Genomic DNA, 16,084 nt, shown 5'->3' with positions numbered 1-16,084 from the left:
TATGAAATATACATAATCAAAATAGGAGCGACACTTGCTATGTCCCTTTTTTCCGTTAGTTGTCTGAGTTGGAAAAATGTGTTAGTAATCATCTCATTATATCTTCCGTAAGGAAACACCTATTGTTTGTCAGGAAAAAAACCGAGGAGTCTGTGAGGCATCGGCAGGCACAGTAAAACAGGATTAAATATTGCCTCATTTATTTCTCTGAATACATTATGTGATCAAAAATATCTGGACACCCCCAAAACATACGTTTTTCATATTAGGTGTACTGTGTTGCCACCTACTGCCAGGTGCTCCATATCAGCGACCTCAATAGTCGTTAGACATCGTGAGAGAGCAGAATGGGGCGCTCCGCGGAACTCACGTACTTCGAACGTGGTCAGGTGATTGGGTGTCACTTGTGTCATACGTCTGTACATGAGATTTCCACACTCCTAAACATCTCTAGGTCCACTTTTACCGATGTGATAGTGAAGCGGAAACGTGAAGGAACACATACAGCACAAAAGCGTACAGGCCGACCGCGTCTGTTGATTGACAGAGACCGCCGATATTTGAAGAAGGTCCTAATGTGTAGTAGGCAGACATCTATCCAGACCATCACACAGGAATTCCAAACTGCATCACGATCAACTGCAAGTACTATGACAGTTAGGCGGGAGGTGAGAAAACTTGGATTTCTTGGTGGAGCGGCCGCTCGTAATCCACACATCACGCCGATAAATGCCAAACGACGTCTCGCTTGGTGTAGGAAGCATAAACATTGGACGGTTGAACAGTGGAAACGTTGTGTGGACTGACGAATCACGGTATACAGTGTGATGATCGGATGGCAGGGTGTGGGTATGGCGAATGCCCGGTGAACGTCATTTTCCAGCGTTTGTAGTGCCAACAGTAAATTTCGGAGGCGGCGATGTTATGTTGTGATCGTGTTTTGGATGTGGGGGGATGCACCCGTTGTTGTTTTGCGTGGCACTTTCACAGCACATCGATGTTTTAAGCACCTTCTTGCTTCCCAGTGTTGAAGAGCAATTCGGGGATGGCGATTGCATCTTTCAACACTATCGAGCACCTGTTCATAATGCACGGTTTGTGGCGGAGTGGTTACACGACAATAACATCGCTGCAATGGACTGACCTGCGCAGAGTCCTGACCTGAATCCTACTGAACACCTTTGGGATGAAACTTCCTGGCAGATTAAAACTGTGTGCCCGACCGAGACTCGAACTCGGGACCTTTGCCTTTCGCGGGCAAGTGCTCTACCAACTGAGCTACGGAAGCACGACTCACGCCCGGTACTCACAGCTTTACTTGTGCCAGTACCTCGTCTCCTACCTTCCAAACTTTACAGAAGCTCTCCTGAGTACCTTGCAGAACTAGCACTCCTGAAAGAAAGGATACTGCGGAGACATGGCTTAGCCACAGCCTGGGGGATGTTTCCAGAATGAGATTTTCACTCTGCAGCGGAGTGTGCGCTGATATGAAACTTCCTGGCAGATTAAAGGCAAAGGCAAAGGTCCCGAGTTCGAGTCTCGGTCGGCCACACATTTTTAATCTGCCAAGAAGTTTCATATCAGCGCACACTCCGCTGCAGAGTGAAAATCTCAATCTGGAAACATCCCCCAGGCTGTGGCTAAACCATGTCTCCACAATATCCTTTATTTCAGGAGTGCTAGTTCTGCAAGGTTCGCAGGAGAGCTACTGTAAAGTTTGGAAGGTAGGAGACGAGGTACTGGCAGAAGTAAAGCTGTGAGTACCGGCCGTGAGTCGTGCTTCGGTAGCTCAGTTGGTAGAGCACTTGCCCGCGAAAGGCAAAGGTCCCGAGTTCGAGTCTCGGTCGGGCACACAGTTTTAATCTGCCAGGAAGTTTCATATCAACGCACACTCCGCTGCAGAGTGAAAATCTCATTCTGGAAACCTTTGGGATGTTTTGGAACACCGACTTCGTGCTAGGCCTCACCGACCGACATCGGTAGCTCTCCTCAGTGCAGCACTCGGTGAAGATTGGGCTGCAATTCCCCAAGAAACCTTCAGAGGACGTGATTGAACGTATGCCTGCGAGAGTGGAAACTGACAGAGACCAAGGGTTAGCCAACACCGTATTGAATTCCAGCATTACCGATGGGGGCGACAAAAAATTGGAAGTCATTTTCAGCCAGGTGTCCGGATACTTTTGATCACATAGCGTACGTCTCTGGTGGCTTAGGAAGCAGGCATTTGCTGATTCCAGTGGCCGACTCATGCTGCCATATGTCGTTGCATCAACCCTGTTGCCAGGTAACGTCTAATCAGCAGGGTTCGACCTTGGTGAGGAAAGCGCATCTCGTCGGAAGCTCTGCTCAGGGAAGGAGTGACCACTCCACGTGTGTGCCGTCTCTCAAACGTCATTCTGGGCGTATACTATCCATCCAAGGTCACTGCCCGTGTTTTCCCATCATATGGATGGCGATGTCTGATGCCGTGAAGTCATGCTGAGTGCCGATCCTGGCCTGCCGATATGGTTGGCCGACTGACGCAAGCGATGCTGGAGTTCAGAGCAGTTTGTGCCCCAGGCTGACACAGTGTTGTGGGCTTCTGGGCTACCCGTCAGTGGTGGCTGGTACTGGAGGGTGTCTCTTGTCATCCATGGCTACGGATCGGCAGGAGTATGGCCGTAAATGGAACAATCTGACACAAAAGACGTGCAATACAATAATAGGAATAAGTGTGAGCTTCTTGAACACTATTGATCTTACTGATCGACTGTCTCTAGCATACGAGGTTGAGCATTTATGGCATCAAGGAGTGCGCTTTTTGACGTCATTTTTCGTGACCGAATCGCTTCTGCTCTTTATCCACTTTACAGGGTTTCTTTTTTTGTTGGGGGGGGGGGGGTGGGGGAGGGGGGTTCCTCTTCCTGCAGAATTTCAAAGCAGTGTTGCTGAGCTGGACCTAAAATTCGTCATTTTTTAGCAACTTTGAACACATCGGCGTGTTAGCATGCTGCTTTCTTAAGATTGTTTCTTGCTCTGGGTTGTACTTGTAGCCAGCTTCTTACTAGAAACTGGTCGCTCCCACACTCTACACCCCGTGCTATCTTTACATCCGTCAGCCAGTTGCTTGCTTTGATGTCAACTGCAATGCCATATATCTGATTATGTGTTTTACCATCTGGTATGACCCAAGCTACTGTCGATGAACATCCCTTTCGATGTTGCAAAGGTCAGGAACCTTATGTAGTTGTCATTTCTGATTTCATGTAAACTGTATCTTTCTATTTGTTGAATGGAATACATCTTCTCTTCTCACTTAAGCACTCCTATCGCCCAGTAGGACTCTACAACTGCTGTTGCAAATGCCATCCATGACACGCTCAGATCCCGCATAGAATTCACTCTTCAGTTGACATGTGCTTTCTTCTATGAGCACATGGCAATTCACAAATGACACTTTACAGATCGTGATGCTTATTGCTAATACTGTTATTCTAAAGGTTAGTGACCAATCCCACATGCGTTAGCAACTATAAGCTTACTCACACCAAATCCTACATCTAATTTGTGTCCTCCCTCACAGCTTCTATAACAGATTGTATACTATTCCACATCGAGGGTACCAGTATCCTCTCAACAAATCGGTTGTAAAGCTATTACATGCATGTTACATCATTCGATCTCCTTGATTAGGCTGACTGAGACAGCTGTTTTGTAAAAATTACAAATATTCTACGTTCCACATCGTATACGTCGTTTTCACATTGTCTTAATTTTGTGTTATCAAATTCGAGGTTCCCTTGTAGTAAGCTTACAGGTAACAAGTTTTCTGTGTTGGGGTGGTAACCCATCGCCAACCCCCAATCTGGATGCCTTGAAAGGATAAGTTTTCACTATTGACAGCGGTGGCGATGGCATGAGGGAAGTCAAGCGCAAACACTTCAGCGACCCGTAACGAGGAAATGCTGACCTGTGACGTTTGTGTTATGTGCTGAGTTACAAAGTCATGTGATGCCTACCAATATCGCGTGGAACCTGCTTTTGCCCGGCGTAGTTCAGTAGCTCAGCGTGTCATGGACTCAAATGAATGCCGAATATCTGATACCGTTGTTGCGCTATTCTAGGAAAAGTACCTGTGAGGTCTGTAGAATGCAAAGTGGAAATGAACATATAACTTCGTGTAGGTAATTCTGTTTCCGTTGCTACAGTACTTGGCCAGGGAGAAATACGTGAAAGGAATTAAAGCTCTCAGAGAAGGAATGAAAATCTTTGAGGGCGTCGATGTCATTCATATTTCGCCAAAGACGTAAAAGGCCACAGAAAAGCACTTCAGGGGAATGGATAGGGGCTAGAAGAATAATATAGGATAGAGATCAAGAAAAGTAAAGGAACTGTAGTCGAATTAATTTAGGCGGTGGTGACGGAATTAGATGAGGAAATGGGACACTAAAAGGAGTAGCTGTCTTTTATTATTTTGGCAGCAAAATAATTCATGATTGTCGAAATAGAGAGTGTCCAAACGTTATCACATGAATCACCTGAGTACAAATGACAGCTTCACCTATGCAGTGCCATTGTGTACCTTCTGTACGCGATACTACCATCATCTGTATAGGTATATTTCGCTACTCCACGACTTTTGTCACCTCAGTGTTTAACAAAACTATTTCTTTTTATCTGCTCTAATGACTCTACAAATCTGAATTTAGTTTGTATAGGAACATTAGTTTCAGGGAAAGTTCTCCCAAGTGTTGGATGGCTACGGCTGGGTCAGTACCGTGGTCACGGCGTCCTCCAGACCTATGGATTTCTTCTTGTGATCGGAGATGAGATGGTTGCTGTACGAGGCGCATTCGTGAGACACCTGGCTATTTTGAGCTCAGTACTCTGTCGCCAGTTGTGCACTGATGTAAACGGACGGCATTTTCAGCAACATCTCGAAAACAATATTCATCACAGAGCAATGTGACGAACATCTCTGAATGTCACTAGCGTCAAAACTGTCATGGGCCAGGAGCGGTGAAACGGTACACCCATAAAATTTTTGTCATATAAAACAGCGATTCCTTATCTCCTCTCAACGTCCTAAAATTTTATCCACTTATTTTTTTTTACAAATTGTGTATTGTTTAGTATTGATCACAGGAGCCACAAAAATAGGTGACTGTCACGAAGACAATAATCGTTGGTCTTCGCAGTTATTTGGATGGCAGCAGTTACCAAGTTATAGATCGATGGAGTTTGTTATTTTGGAAATCCCGTAAGTCATGTAATTGAAACTTGTGTGAACACAGAGAGGAATGAACTATAAACTATTTGTAAACTGTTGCCTCTGAGGATTAATACTTACGGAAAGAATCCTGGAAGGACCATATGAATTTTAATTATTTATTACACTTCGCAGTGGATAAGTTTAAAACTCCATGACTTATGTGACTTTAAAAGGAAATGAACAACGTTTTATATTACCGTCTTAAATAAAAAACAAAACTGATGCTCATATGACATCCTGATGTGTGTATCTACTTTATTTCAGTAAAAAAATTAACGACCACATCACCAATAAACTGCGCGCAAGTTTCACAAGAAAGTAATTTCAATACTTGATGACACATGGAACTTGCTTCTTAAATGAAAATGAAAATAAAAACTCCCAGTTCACGTCTTGTCAGTGGTACTCCAGTTATATTTAGTATTCCAAAAACTTAATTTCCTCTTCATTAGACAGGTATCCATCCGCCTTTCTAGGACACACCATTTTCTTTATATCAGTTGCAATACTACAGGACTATATCGACTGGCATTGTAATGGTGCTGCGATCGCAGTTTAGAAATATGAATGTGTGACGCACATGGCCGTTAATCCACTGACTAGCTCAGACTGCACCAAAATGATCCGTCGAGGAAGAAAAATGTTTATATTGTGATCATTTCCCAACGCGAGGCACCGCTCTACAGTGGGATTCAACGGAGAGGGCAGATTTCTTGATCAACGGAAGCCATCAGGTTTTATAAGCCACAGTACTGTTACGTTCTTGAACACTGAATGTGAATCTGTTCCTGAATGCATTAGTAACCAGCGACACATACTCCATCAATATGTAGACATTATTACATTTCCTCTCACCTAGTATTAGGAACAAATAATTACATCATAGGTTATCTTAATTATGAAATGGGTTACATTTCACCAATCCCAACATTAGAAACCAAAAGGCTGCTATAAGTTAGTAGTTATTTACAATTAACATCATGTATCATTAGTAAGTAAGTACTAGGCTAATAAGAAAACTTACTTGGAACGCAGATTCCAATTTTGTCGATATACTACTTAGTTTTATAGTGGCCTACATACGGAGTCTGTTTGATTCTCGCTGTTTTTATTTAATTACACGTATGTACATGTGTATTTTGTAATTTCTTTTTTTCCATTTTTGACACTCATCACTGTCGTCTGAAGAAGTCGTGATTGCACAGTCGAACAATCAGAGAAGAATCTATAACGAACGCGAAACAGCAAGCTTCCCGCGTTAATAAAATTCGGATGACCAACAGCTGATGCTAACGACATTCTGTAGCGGTAAAATGTTCTGTGGTTGACGGAGTTTCAAAACCAAAGAAAATATATACGGTCTCTTCACGGCCATCTTACAAAGCACAGATAAGCGACTTCTACAGTTAATGACGTATCTACCCTTCAACTTTCGTTTTGTGACGGAAAATAGAACTGTCAAAAAGAATGATTTGGGAGGCTTTTAAAACTAACCGATTTCAGTTCGCTTCGGGGCAGCACACTGTGCGAGTGATGGTACAGCGCAACACGGGGCGGAAAGTTACTGCTGTTAGCGGAGACTCTGGCGTGCCACAGGGGAGTGTTATGGGACCATTGCTTTTCACAATATATATAAATGACCTAGTAGATAGTGTAGGAAGTTCCATGCGGCTTTTCGCGGATGATGCTGTAGTATACAGAGAAGTTGCAGCATTAGAAAAGTGCACCGAAATGCAGGAATATCTGCAGCGGATAGGCACTTGGTGCAGGGAGTGGCAACTGACCCTTAACATAGACAAATGTAATCTATTGCGGATACATAGAAAAAAGGATGCTTTATTGTATGATTATATGATAGCGGAACAAACACTGGTAGCAGTTACTTCTGTAAAATACCTGGGAGTGTGCGTACGGAACGATTTGAAGTGGAATGATCATATAAAATTAATTGTTGGTAAGGCGGGTGCCAGGATGAGATTCATTGCGAGAGAAAATGTAGTCCATCAACAAAGGAGGTGGCTTACAAAACACTCGTTCGACCTATACTTGCGAATTGCTCATCGGTGTGGGATCCGTACCAGGTCGGGTTGACACAGGAGATAGGGAAGATCCAAAGAAGAGACGCGCATTTCGTCACAGGGTTATTTGATAAGCGTGATAGCGTTTCGGAGATGTTTAGCAAACTCAAGTCGCAGACTCTACAAGAGAGGCGCTCTGCATCGCGGTGTAGCTTGCTGACCAGGTTTCGATAGGGTGTGTTTCTGAATGAGGTATCGAATATATTGCTTCCCGCTACTTATACCTCCCGAGGAGATCACGAATGTAAAATTAGAGAGATTCGAGCTCGCACGGAGGCTTTCCGGCAGTCGTTCTTCCCGCGAACCATACGCGACTGGAACAGGAAAGGGGGGGTAATGACAGTCGCACGTAAAGTGCCCTCCGCCACACACCGTTGGGTGGCATTGCGGAGTATAAATGTAGATGTAGATGTAGATTTGGAGCTGCTACAGAGGGGGCTCGCGCGCTGCCGCTGTTGCAGACATCTTCTTCAACATCACGCTGCGGCGCAAGACGCTGTTCTACACGGTCAACCTGATCGTGCCGTGCGTCGGCATCTCGTACCTCTCGGTGCTCGTCTTCTACCTGCCGGCCGACTCGGGCGAGAAGATCGCGCTCTGCATCTCGATCCTGCTGTCGCAGACCATGTTCTTCCTGCTCATCTCCGAGATCATCCCGTCCACGTCGCTGGCGCTGCCGCTGCTCGGCAAGTACCTGCTCTTCACCATGGTGCTTGTCGGGCTGTCCGTCGTCATCACCATCATGGTGCTCAACGTGCACTACCGCAAGCCCAGCACGCACAAGATGGCGCCCTGGGTCAGAAAGGTGAGCCCCTGCCTGCTCTCCGTTCGATACGGTACCGACGTACTATTTGGTACATTTCATTCGAACCTGTCAAACGTTCCCAATTGGGAAAAATCTCTTTAAGTTCAGAAATTAATTTATACCATCACTCACAAGGGAACATCCCCGTCGCACCCCCCTCAGATTTAGGTATAAGTTGGCACAGTGGATAGGCCTTGAAAAACTGAACACAGATCAATCGAGAAAACAGGAAGAAGTTGTGTGGAACTATGAAAAAAATTAGTAAAATATACAAACTGAGTAGTCCATGGGCAACATAGGCAACATCAAGGACAAAATGACCACAGAAGCGCCGTGGTCTGGTGGTTAGCGTGAGTAGCTGTGGAAAGAGAGGTCCTCGGTTCAAGTCTTCCCTCGACGGAAAATTTTACTTTCTTTATTTTCGCAAAGTTATGATCTGTCCGTTCGTTCATTCACGTCTCTGTTCACTGTAATAAGTTTAGTGTCTGTGTTTTGCGACCGCACCGCAAAACCGTGCGATTAGTAGACGAAAGGACGTGCCTCTCCAATGGGAACCGAAAACATTTGATCGCAAGGTCATAGGTCAACCGATTCCTCCACAGGAAAACACGACTGATACATTCTATACGACACTGGTGACGGCATGTGCGTCACATGACAGGAATATGTTGCCGGCCCACCTAACTGCCGGCACGGTAGCTCAGCGTGTTCGGTCAGAGGCCTAGCTGCCCTCTGTAATAAAAAACTGAGTTACTGGATCAACAACGAACTAAAACGGGTGTCTTTCGACGTCCGCCCAGAGCAGATACAACGAAGGAAAACGAACAAAATGAGATTTAAACAAAAAAAAAAATTGGTACAGCACTTGCCCGCGAAAGGCCAAGGTACCGAGTTCGAGTCTCGGTCCGGCACACACACACAAAAAAAAACTTGTACACTTAGCGAATGGGTAAAAAGATTCTTCTACCTTGCCCGATTTAGGTTTTCTTGTGGATATGATAATCACTCCCAAAAAGTGATGAAAACGTAAGAGTTTGTCACATAAACTGAAAATAAAAAATTAAACTCTTCACTCGAGGGAAGACTTGAACCTAGGACCTCTCGTTCCGTAGCTGCTCTCGCTAACCACGGAACCACGGCGCTCCTTGACTCCCAGTGTCCTTGATGTTGCATATCTTTGCATGGACTACTCAGTTTGTATATTTTACTAATTTTTTTCATAGTTCCACACAACTTCTTCCTGTTTTCTCGATTGATCTGTGTTCAGTTTTTCAAGGCCTACCCACTGTGCCAACTTATAACTAAATCTGAGGGGGGTGCGATGGGGAGGTTCCCTTGTCAGTAATAGTCATTACACGTCACATTAACTGAATTGAATATGCAATCAAAATACCTATGGTTATTGGTTGCTTAAATGAATTTTCTGTGTGGCAGAATTTCGCATACAAACCTCTTATTTTGTATGTCGGTAAGCTCTTCTATTTTCGTAACTGTTTTACACTTTGTTTCCCCTGATAGATCATTGGTTAGAACGCAGCATACTGAGCGTAAAGTTACGTACATTTACCCAAGGATAAGAAAGATGCCCCAGATTTTCTGTACGTGGGTACGAATCATCCGTGAAAGATAAAAACGTGATGCTCGTAACTTCATGAAGTAATATAACTTTAGATTGGAAAGCAATATATAAAAAGTATTGTTACTACGGGCTGTCACTATCCCTAACTATCCTCAAAATGCTTCCGCCATGAAGCCCACCCCAGCTGCAGATATTGTATTCAAATTCGCGTAGATCCTCTGTATAAAGAATAAATGTGGCGCTTACTTACTCTCAGACCCCTGAATGTTTCGGAAATAATGACAGCAATTTTTTTCAAACAGAAAGAAAGAGAGCTCAATTAAGGAACGAATGGAACGAACGCTGCTATGTTCAAGAGTAAATCAGTGTCTCCATTCCTGTGTTGCTAATCGTAGATAAATTACTCGACAAATTTGCGTCGTTCTTCAGCTTATTTTCCTTTGAAGTATTTCCAGAGTATCAAAATTAACAAAATATTACTCTTACATGACGTAGGACTTTTTTATCGTGGTAAGATAAAATTATATGTAGTTGTAAGACAGTAGGGAAAAAACTGTAAGTTTTATTTGAATTAAGCTATAATAATGTAGACTGTCAATAAGTTAGCACTACTACTATGCCGTATTAATGGTGTATTACGAATAACGGTACGATGCTAATGCAGTTATCAAAACGTGGGCCTATCATAATGCGCAACGAAAGTAAATCGCTCATTTAATGCTCATATTACAGCGTGGTGCGTTTAATTTTGCCATACACGTCAACTGTTTCCTTAGTGATGCACGCTGTACAGCTTTTCATTACTGCTCCATCCACTGCCATTTAGCCATGTCCCACTCCTTGTGAGTTGCAGTCGTTTTTTTTGTAAACGGCTTTATTCGCCTGTGGCCTGCTTTAATTGTTAAATTTTTATATTATTCCTTTCATCAGTTGTATTCAGTACTCCATACTTCTATGGAACTTCGTTCTTTTGCCAGTTTGATCCTCTGCTACCTTCACTCTCATGTAACTCGTCTTCGTTGTACCAGAGGCTCTCCGCCCCCATCTATATAAAACAGAATGTTTAAAGTTTAATAGAAATCGATAAATTCTGTAGTTATGAAATAGTATGCAACAGTGTATGAGTATAGGCTGAGGAATTAGTACTCCATTATAAGAAATACTACTTTTTACATGCTTCAATTGAAGTCAGAAGATACTGCCTCTTCATTCGGCCAGAAGGAAACCTAGGAAAGGCTAGACCAATGGGGACTTGACACTGGTCATTCATTCATAGAACGTACAAATTTATTTTACACAGGCTGAATTACATCAAAAGTAACTGAGAATTTAATTAAACAACGATTAATATGAACACTGAACAATAATCAGTAAAGGCAGCAAATCCCAGTTATAACTAGCACGCAATAACGGTTTGCCTGGCAGTAAGAATTAAGACTGATGATACAATTTTCGAGCCAAATTTAAAGAGCCGTAAAAATTACCAACACTTCATGATGCGAAGACGCCAATAAAAAAAATCTAATAAAACTGAACAGGCCACTTAATAGAACACAGCAAAAAAATTTTTAAACTATATTATAAAATGGTCAAAGAAGGAGAAAAAAAGATTTAAAACCTCATAAAACAGATATGGTAGCAAGGCTTATAGTGTTGCAGAATAATATTCAAATAATTAAAATTAACGTTAAATATGAATGACGTTTCAGATGTCAGCCGCTAGTAAAAAGTTTAAATAACGTACGCAGTAAGTTTATAAAAAGGAAGCCATTTAATTAACGAACAGAATGCCTCCGAATTGCTCTAAAATTTCAATATAACTTTAAACAGCAGAGTTAAAAATCACGGCGTGAGTGGTTGGTTGGTTGGTTGGTTGGTTTGGGGAAGGAGACCAGACAGCGTGGTCATCGGTCTCATCGGATTAGGGAAGGATGGGGAAGGAAGTCGGCCGTGCCCTTTCAGAAGAACCATCCCGGCATTTGCCTGGAGTGATTTAGGGAAATCACGGAAAACCTAAATCAGGATGGCCGGACGCGGGATTGAACCGTCGTCCTTCCGAATGCGAGTCCAGTGTCTAACCACTGCGCCAACTCGCTCGGTAAAAAAAAAAAAAAAAAAAAAAAAAAAAAAATCACGGCTGCCCTTGGAATAAATAACACTGCAGCAGAAAGGGCAGCTCTAGCTCTCGTTGTCCAAGGCTTGTGCACAGCATCGCATAGACAGGTGGACGCAGAATGAGTGGGCCTAACAAGGTTCTGTAAACAGCACCGACGCCAGAGCAGAAGCAGTCTCAACAAAATTCTCTATAGCTCAAATAAATTCCAATAAGTGAAAGCTCAAGTCACAGCCTATAATGACTACGCTCTCATTAGTTGATGCAATTTCTTACAGAGCGATATTCGAAATTTAACAATCTTCTAAGACTTTAGTAGAAAATTTGAGACACCACTTGCAGGTGACGTACGGAATTTTCAGAATTAAATGGTGGTAACAAATCCTGCTGGAACAATGAGTAAGCCAACTCTGAACCAATTGCCTTAAATTCTACGGCTCCTGGGCACGTAGACAGTCCAGGCCAAGCTGAGACAATGTGTCCTAAAACGAACTAAAATTTCCATATAAACCACATAAATAAAATAAACACACGATATACATAACCTAAAGCAGAATACGCAATACGTTAACCTCAAGGAATAAGACGTAGTAGAGGCAAATCCAGAAAGACAACTACAGACTGAGCACAGTATTTACCCAAAATGTTTAAATTAATCATAAGTCACACGATTCTTAATACTAATCCTGATAACATTCGCGCAACACGAATGTCCCACTTTCACACCACGGAACAGACAGTCTGTGATAATATTAAACATCCACCAATACCGTGAGCCAGATCTAATATCAGCTGATAGTTATTAATAACAGTCAGATAGAAGCACTTAACTATACTGCTAACGAACTTCACAACAGACTTCTTTGTAGAGGCGGACACTAACATTAACCCAAATTAAAGGCGCCAAGTACACTTACGTTTCACAGTTCAGACTTCCAGTATAATGAAATATACAAACATCTAATTAAAATATTAAACAGATTTTTTTAACACTCAAATCCTCACATAATTCAGCCGGTAAATTCCATGCGGGCGTGGACTTCAGTAGCAATAAGCAGAATCTGAGGATTCAACAATTTCGGTAAACACGTTCTGACAGCTCGGCGGGGTTTCAGTAACCCACTCCTGAGGATCCCCGGCACTACACGCCAGAAGAAGCGATCACGACCCCTGTTTAACCTTCCCAGATTACGCCAACCTAGAGACAGGTGGGGTAGCGACAAGAGACCTCATTTCCGCTTGGTTGCTCTACGGATACTCCTCTCATCATACTCGCTGTCATGATGCCAGAGGGAGCTGCTATCGCTGTGCAACATCTCAGACCCAAAGATAAGAGCATATCGATATCGATACAGTACCACAATCAGCCACGGCTCGTCAATGTATACGACGTCGTATCTCCTGAACTATGTGCCATACAGTGATATAATTTTGCAAAAAAAAAAAAAAAATAAAATAAAATAAAATAAATAAATAAAAAAAATAAAAATAAAAAAACAGTTATTTATTTTGATTCTGTCTGGAAAATGTGTTTCTAGTAGATTTACTAGAAAAGATGTAATAGATTAAAAAACAGTGCCTGATGCTGAGGTTTTACTGCGTCAACAGCGAACATGTAGTAAGCTATATCTTTATTTCGTTATTTTGTCGGGGTCACATGGCGAAGAGGTTTGAAATTACATGTACGGTTTACTGGAAGTCGGTAAATGGTCTCATTCTCAAATGCTGGATGAATATAGTGTGGAAAATTTGCACGCTGTGAGTTCCACTGCCTCAACACAAGTACACAGTTTCTAACTTCAATATTTTAATTAGGGTGTTAAATCTTTATTATTATATGAGGCGTGGTCAAATAAAAACTAGACAGGTGGGAAAAAAGTAAACAAACCGTTCATAACTTGAAAAGTAATGCCCATAACTGTTAACACGTTTATTCTACGGAGGCAAGACGGTCACTGCCTTCGTGTAAAAATGTTGTGTACGGAATCGTTATAGTATCCAGTTGTACACCTCGTCGTCGAAGTAAATCGACAGCCGCGAATGTTATGTATTTTTTTTTCTTTTCTTCCGGGCTCCAACAACATGGAAATCACATAGTGAGGTATCTACACTACTGGCTATTAAAATTGCTACAGCAAGAAGAAATGCAGATGATAAACGGGTACTCATTGGACAAATATATTATATCACAACTGACATGTGATTACATTTTCACGCAATTTGGGTGCATATATTCTGAGAAATCAGTACCCAGAATAACCACCTCTGGCTGTAATAACGGCCTTTATACGCCTGGGCATTGAGTCAAACACAGCTTGGATGGCGTGTACAGGTACAGTTGCCCATGAAGCTTCAACACGATACCACAGTTCAGCAAGAGTAGTGACTGTCGTATTGTGACGAGCCAGTTGCTCGGCCGCCATTGACCAGACGTTTTCAATTGGTGAGAGATCTGGAGAATGTGCTGGCCAGGGATGCAGTCGAACATTTTCTGTATCCAGAAAGGCCCGTACAGGACCTGCAACATGCGGTCGTGCTTTATCCTGCTGAAATGTAGGGTTTCGCAGGGATCGAATGAAGGGTGGAGCCACGGGTCGTAACACATCTGAAATGTAACGTCCACTGTTCAAAGTGTGGTCAATGCGAACAAGAGGTGAACAAGACGTGTAAGCTATGGCTCCCCATACCATCACGTCGGGTGATACGCCAGCATGGCGATGACGAATACACGCTTCCAATGTGCGTTCACCGTGATGTCACCAAACACGGATGCGACCATCATGATGCTGTAAACAGAACCTGGATTCATTTTCGATTGTTGGCAAGTCCGGTTATCTGGCGGGTCAAGGCAAAAGCTTCGTGCAGCAACATGTGGTCGTCCATTGTCTTGGTGAAAAACAGGCATCTGGGATGTTGTGCGGAAAGGGCATTGCTAAGGGTCACAGGATGTCATTCACGTAGGTCACACTAGACGCAGTACCCTGGACACATGCCAGCTGTGATAATGATGTTTGGTTTGTGGGGCACTTAACTGCGCTGTCATTAGCACGCTGGCCGGAGTGGCCGAGCGGTTCTAGGCGCTACAGTCTGGAACCGCCCGACCACTACGGTCGCAGGTTCGAATCCTGCCTCTGGCATGGATGTGTGTGTTGTCCTTAGCTTAGTTAGGTTTAAGTAGTTCTAAGTTCTAGGGGACTGATGACCTCGGAAGTTAAGTCCCATAGTGCTCAGAGCCATTTGAACCATTTTTGTCATTAGTACCCATACAAAGTCGCAATTTTTTCACACTCTAATGTTTTTCGCAGTCCATTCTAGCTACAATCACGAATAATGATGGTGATGATGGAAGGATGAGGACAACACAAATAGCCAGTGCCCGGGCAAGGAAAATTCCCCAACCCGGCCGGGAATCAAACCTGGGTCCCCGTGATCCAGAGGCAGCAAAGCTAGCCACTAGACCACAAGGTGGGGACCACACCAGCTGTGATTTTTCGTTGTACCCAATAGCATCCTATGATTTGGTCTTGTGCAAATTTAGTCAGAGTGATGCCACTCCCCCCATCTGCGGCGAACCGAAATGCTACCTTAATTTTAAAACAAACGGAATCTGGATTCGTCCGAAAACACTATCTGTCTCCAATGACGTCGTTCTATACACCATTGCCATGTAGCATGTATCTGGACATTCGTTAACAGTGGTCGGAGAAGTGGACGACGCGCACGTAACCCATGCCATAATAAATGGCGACGGACTGACACACCTAATACTGTATGATGTGTTACACTTTCCCAATGTTGCGCCAGAGCCGAGGAGGACGCACATTTGTCCTGCAATGACATCTGAATGAGATGTCGGTCTTCTCGGGGGGTGGTCCGGGTAGTGGGTCCTCAGCCATTTCGTCGTGCTCTATGGTCTTCCATGAACCATTCGGAACACACCCGTTGCCGTCCCGAAGGACTTTGTCCTAGAAGAGCAGCAGTTTTCTGGATGGATGAGCGAGGTGGTGCAGTATCAGCAAACTGGACTCGCAATCGAGAGGACGACAGATCGAACCTGCGTCTGGCAATCCTGATTTAGGTTTTCCGTGATTTCCCTAAATCGCTTCAGACAAATTCCCGGATCGTTCCCGTGAAAGGGCACGGCCGACTTGCTTCCCCATCCTTCCCTAATCCTATGGGACCGATGGCCTGGCTGTTTGGTCCTGTCCCCCGAATCAACCAACCAGCCAACTGAATGGTTACATCATATTCTATCATG

The 16,084-nt window shown here is 43.5% G+C and overlaps 1 protein-coding gene across 1 annotated transcript in view; it reads left to right on the top strand.

Annotated features, from left to right (window-relative positions):
* LOC126094963 (acetylcholine receptor subunit alpha-L1) overlaps positions 1 to 16,084 on the top strand; it is a 713,068-nt gene that overhangs the window by 620,709 nt on the left and 76,275 nt on the right. The window contains exon 6 of the mRNA XM_049909618.1: positions 7,791 to 8,134. Within this exon, the coding sequence (XP_049765575.1) occupies positions 7,791 to 8,134 (344 nt within the window). The remainder of the gene's footprint in view (positions 1 to 7,790; positions 8,135 to 16,084) is intronic.

This window comes from Schistocerca cancellata, chromosome 8 (genome assembly GCF_023864275.1).
Source record: "Schistocerca cancellata isolate TAMUIC-IGC-003103 chromosome 8, iqSchCanc2.1, whole genome shotgun sequence".
NCBI classification, from domain to species: Eukaryota; Metazoa; Arthropoda; class Insecta; order Orthoptera; family Acrididae; genus Schistocerca; species Schistocerca cancellata.
This window is presented reverse-complemented; position numbering and strand designations above follow the sequence as displayed.